Source organism: Heterodontus francisci, chromosome 13 (assembly GCF_036365525.1).
Source record: "Heterodontus francisci isolate sHetFra1 chromosome 13, sHetFra1.hap1, whole genome shotgun sequence".
In the NCBI taxonomy this organism is placed as follows: domain Eukaryota; kingdom Metazoa; phylum Chordata; class Chondrichthyes; order Heterodontiformes; family Heterodontidae; genus Heterodontus; species Heterodontus francisci.
The window spans coordinates 100,090,424-100,096,204 of NC_090383.1; the positions used below are offsets into that span (position 1 = coordinate 100,090,424).

General features: G+C 43.7%; 1 protein-coding gene across 1 annotated transcript; it reads right to left on the minus strand.

The window, feature by feature from the left end:
- Positions 1–4,592: 4,592 nt before the first annotated feature.
- Positions 4,593–5,468, minus strand: zgc:112001 (uncharacterized protein LOC550384 homolog). The gene has a single exon (XM_068044148.1). The coding sequence runs from the start codon at positions 5,466–5,468 to the stop codon at positions 4,593–4,595; it is 876 nt and encodes a 291-aa protein (XP_067900249.1).
- Between the last annotated feature and the right edge of the window lie 313 nt (positions 5,469–5,781).

The window sequence follows — 5,781 nt, forward strand, 5'->3', positions numbered from 1 at the left end:
CATTTATACTAATCCTACACTAATCCCATATTCCTACCACATCCCCACCTGTCCCTATATTTGCCTACCACCTACCTATACTAGGGGCAATTTATAATGGCCAATTTACCTACCAACCTGCAAGTCTTTGGCTTGTGGGAGGAAACCGGAGCACCCGGCCAAGAACAGCAGAATTGTCATTTCCATGCATTTGCTCACCATCTATGGCATCACAGTCATTTGATATAGTGATATTTAATAATCAACAGTTATGCAAAATAGTTCCAGTGACAGGTGCAGCAGCAACCCCATTCTGAACACACAAATATACAAAATGTCACATTGCTGGACGAGTTTCCATTTGAACTTTAAAATACTAACCGAGACATTTATCAGAATTTTGTCTTATTTATTACTTTTTAAATAAACTCATTCTGCACTTATGCATATCAGTAATACAAAAGATGTTCATACTTACACATGCACTTATAATTACAAATGCTTTACTGCAGTGTTGTCCAATATAAATTGCTGACTAGACACAGATGTGGCTGCAGCAACACTGCTTTAGATACATGTATTAAATTTAGCAGAAAACGCCTTTCATACACTCATACAATACAGGTAAATATACTTTGCATCCGTATAGTTATTTAACAAACATTTCAGTAACCTCCATGGCCTTAATCCTCCCTATCTCTGTCATCTCCTCCAGCCCCACAGCCCTCTGTGATACCTGCGTTCCTCTAATTCTGGCCTCTTGAGCATTCCCAATTTTAATCACTCCGCAATTGGTGGCTGTGCCTTCAACAACCAAGGCTCTAATCCCCTCTCTAAACCTCTCTGCCTCACTACCTCTGTTTCCTCATTTAAGAAGCTCCTTAAAACCTACATCTTTGACCAAGCTTTTTGGTCATCTGTCCTAATAGCTTCTTATGTCAAATTGTGTCAAATTTGCTTTATAACATGGCTGTGAAGTGCCTTGGGATGCTTTATCACATTAAGGTGCCATGCAAATATAAGTTGTTGTTGTTACAGCAGTCATGATGATCAACACTCGCACACTCTGCTTTTATCTTTTTATCTCAACAAACGCATAGAGAGGTTAAAATACATATGCATGCGGCCATATTAGTAAGTATTAAGATCACATGCCCAATGATGGTGTTGAATACTCATTTTTCATTTGCTAACCAGAAATACTATTAGCCATATCTGGATTCACAATTAATCATGTTTAGCTAATGACGAAAATATTGGATAACACATCTGTACTGTTGCAATAAATATTTAACTGTACTTTTTATATTTAATAAACAAATATACATGATTAAAAGTTTCACACAGTGGCGCAGTGGTTAGCACCGCAGCCTCACAGCTCCAGGGACCCGGGTACAATATCTGAAAATAAATAAATAAAAATCTCCGTTAAATGCACCATGTTGTAAGAATTATTAAGGTCCTGAATAATGGGAACTTGTACATTTGCGAAAGTCTGAAGAGCCCACATCTGCTGACGAGGTCAAAGGTTTTGGTGAGATCAATGAAAGTAACATAGAGGGGCATCTGTTGTTTGCAGCATTTCTCTTGTAGCTGGCAAAGGGAGAACAGCATGTCAAAGGTAGATCTCTCTGCTCGAAAGCCGCACTGTGCCTCAGGGTAGACACACTCAGCCAGCTTCTGGAGTCTGTTTAAAGCGACTCGTGCGAAGACTTTCCCCACTATACTGAGCAGGGAGATTCCACGTTAGTTGTTGCAGTCACTGCGGTCACCCTTGTTCTTATAGAGGGTGATGATATTGGGATCGCGCATGTCCTGTGGTACTGCTCCCTCATCTCAGCACAGGCAAAGCAGTTCATGGAGTGCTGAGTGTATAGCAGGCTTGGCACTCTTGATTATTTCAGGGGTAATGCCATCCTTTCCATGGGCTTTTTCACTGGCTAGAGAATCAATGGCATCACTGAATTCCAATTTTGTTGGCTGTTTGTCCAGCTCATCCATCTTCAGACTACTAGCAAAGATCGGATGTCCACCAAAGCTACTAAATATCATCACCTCATTCCATGACGATATGAAAGGCATAATTCAGCATCGCAGTGCCTCATCAGACCCCTTTCCTATCCTGAGTGGCTGTGTTCTCGCACCTACACTGTTTGGGATCTTCTTCTCACTGCTGCTCTCACATGCGTTCAAGTCTTCAGAAGGAGGAATTTTCCTCCACACAAGGTCGGATGGGAGGTTGTTCAACCTTACCCATCTTAGAGCGAAGAAGAAAGTACAGAAGGTCCTCATCAGGGAACTCCTCTTTTCTGACGATGCTGCATTAACATCCCACACAGAAGGGCGGCACAGTGGCGCAGTGGTTAGCACCACAGCCTCACCGCAGATCCAGCGACCCGGGTTCAATTCTGGGTACTGCCTGTGTGGAGTTTGCAAGTTCTCCCTGTGTCTGCGTGGGTTTCCTCCGGGTGCTCCGGTTTCCTCCCACATGCCAAAGACTTGCAGGTTGATAGGTAAATTGGCCATTATAAATTGCCCCTAGTATAGGTAGGTGGTAGGGAAATATAGGGACAGGTGGGGATGTGGTAGGAATATGGGATTAGTGTAGGATTAGTATAAATGGGTGGTTGATGTTCGGCACAGTCTCGGTGGGCCGAAGGGCCTGTTTCAGTGCTATATCTCTAAAAAAAAAAGAATGTCTGCAGAGACTCATCAACAGGATTGCGGCTGCCTGCAATGAATTTGGCCTAACCATCAGTCTCAAGAAAACGAACATCATGGTACAGGATGTCAGAAATGCTCCATCCATCAATATCGGTGACCACGCTCTGGAAGTGGTTCAAGAGTTTACCTACCTAGGCTCAACTATTACCAGTGACCTGTCTCTCAATGAAGAAATCAACAAGCGCATGGGAAAGGCTTCTGCTGCTATGTTCAGACTGGCCAAGAGTGTCTGGGAAAATGGCGCACTGACACGGAAAACATGTGTGCATCAAGCCTGTGTCCTCAGTACCTTGCTGTATGGCAGCGAGGCCTGGACAATGTATGTCAGCCAAGAGCGACGTCTCAATTCATTCCATCTTTGCTGTCTCCAGAGAATCCTTGGCATCAGGTGGCAGGACCGTATCTCCAACACAGAAGTCATCGAGGCAGCCAACATCCCCAGCATAAAACCCTACCTAGCCAGTGGCGCTTGAGATGGCAGGAATCCCAAGGACACATTGTACAGCGAGCTCGTCACTGCTATCAGACCCACCAGCCGTCTATGTCTCCGCTTTAAAGGCGTCTGCAAACGTGACATGAAGTCCTGTGACATTGACCACAAGTCGTGGGAGTCAGTTGCCAGTGATTGCCAGAGCTGGTGGACAGCCATAAAGGCGGGGCTAAAGAGTGGCGAGTCGAAGAGACTTAGCAGTTGGCAGGAAAAAAGACAGAAGCGCAATGAGAGAGCCAACTGTGTAACAGCCCCGACAACCAATTTTTTCTGCAGCACCTGTGAAAGAGTCTGTCACTCTAGAATTGGCCTTTATAGCCACTCCAGGCGCTGCTTCACAAACCATGAATAAAAGCAAAATACTCCGGATGCTGGAAATCTGAAATAAAAACAAGAAATGCTGGAACCACTCAGCAGGTCTGGCAGCATCTGTGAAAAGAGAAGCAGAGTTGACGTTTCCGGTCAGTGTCCGATGAAGGGTCACTGACCCGAAACGTTAACTCTGCTTCTCTTTTCACAGATGCTGCCAGACCTGCTGAGTGGTTCCAGCATTTTTTGTTTTTATTTCACAAACCATGACCACCTCCAGGCGCTTATCCGTTGTCTCTCTCGACAAGGAGGCCAAAGAAAGAAAGAAACACTTGCGAAAAGTTTGTTGGCATATAAATAAGTAAACTTTGGTACTAATTACACTTTATATATATATAGAGGCTCTACCGCTGAATAATTTTAATATTTTAACATATATTAAACATGCACGTTTATTTATTTGACTTCATTTTCTCAGCTAAAAAAATGTTCGTCCTAATATTTTACTCGTGTTTCTCTATGGAACTTAGTTTATTAACCCATGGACCCATGCTCATTCACAGCCGAAATGAATCCTCGCGCATTTATCCTTCACTGTGCATCGTTATATTAACCCACGGCCTATGCGATTTGAGAAATCCAAAACAGTATAACTAGAATTCCATCACTATATTTGCAGAAATGTATAGCTAGCATCCAGCTACTACATTGAAGATGTCATGCAATTATTTAGAATTGAATTGCAGTTTTCTTCTTGATCTAAGTTCTGCCAATTTGTCATTTAAGCAGCCAAATATTGCAAGGCTTGCAATTTTATTCAGCATTCTCTGCGCATGGTATTTTTTTTTTAAGTGCTTTAATCTGTCAGTTAACTGTGTCATGCTCCTGATCTGTTTCAACGTCAGTATTTTAAGACGTGTTGAGGGATGACCAAACTATACAATATATCAAAAATTACACGCCATGCAGTATCTTTAGAGGACTATTTTGTATTTGATGCAACAGCATGCTCCGGTAGCAACAATTAATTCACGTTCAAAAAAAAATCCCTTTTAGGGACAATCTGTCTTGAGGAATGAATGAATGAATGCTACAGGACGTCCACATAGTGGAATGACGAAGTTCCTAAAGGTAAGGGCTTTAAGGACTGTGGTATGGGCAATTCTTTGATGCTGGCTGGAAATCTGGATGGTGGAAGGCATTTTAAAATGCCTTGCATAGATATGAGGAATAAAGTGGCGGGTGCTTTCCCGCACAGGTAGTTGTATTTCTCTTCTCCCAAAAGCCCATTCCATTCATTCGGATTGTCTTCTAAAACCCTTTTCATTTTAAACTGGAGACTTGACATGAAGAGCAGCAGCTGATCGATGCACAGCTTTTTGGACTCCACGTTGATCTTTGACACCCGGAGTTGCTCTAAGATGACATCCAGAGGAGTTAGCCCTTTGCTGTCTACAATCTTGGGTGAAGCTCCACTGCCCAGCAACATTAGAACAGTCTCCGCTCTCAGCAGCTCACAGGCTAAATGTAAAGGCGTCTTTCCATCTTCTATGTGGAAGCAGCCCTTCCTGTTGATGTAGGACTTAAAGCCAGGGAGTTGATTGGTTATCTTAAGGATCAGGCCCAGTATGTCCTTGCGGTCATACCGGACTGCCAAGGCGAGATGAGGGGCAGATGATGGGCAACAGCAGAAACGATCTCCAGGTACCTCGAGTGCCTCGTCCTGATAATGAGATAACAGGTATTGTGCATAGGGTAGATGATTGTGGACCACTGCATACAGGAGGGCTTCTGAAGGTGAGTAAGTGCGCAGGCTGGTATTCTCTTCCCAGTAAAATGATTCCATAGTCCTCATGTCCTCTAGCATCCACACAGGTTTGCGGTCTCTCACTGCCTGGTAAAACATATATGATAGAAATTTACATTGTCTTTGATCGTCCTGGCTGGAAGGTGAGTTGCTGCACATCCTACAAGGAAACAAGCCAGCTAAAGTTGTCCACGCCAAGGGAATTCCAGATGGGTCTCCTTTCCCTTTATTTCCCCCCCTTTTTTAAAAATTGAAATCCTACACGAGCCCGAAGGTCAAAGCTGTCCCGTGCATTTTCACTGCAGTATTTGTGAAACGCCCGCAACCGCCTGCTCAGTGCAAGCTCCTCAGCTAAGCCCCAGGATCAGGCTCTCCTCCCTCTTCGCATCTGCACACCTTCCCCTTCTCTTCCTTAAATCTGAGAATATAAGTAAAGCAAACAGAGGCTGCTCTCGCATTCAGAGAGAAGCAT

Excerpts from the sequence above, each read along its gene's own strand:
- zgc:112001 (XM_068044148.1), bottom strand. The coding sequence starts at position 5,468 with ATGTGCAGCAACTCACCTTCCAGCCAGGACGATCAAAGACAATGTAAA.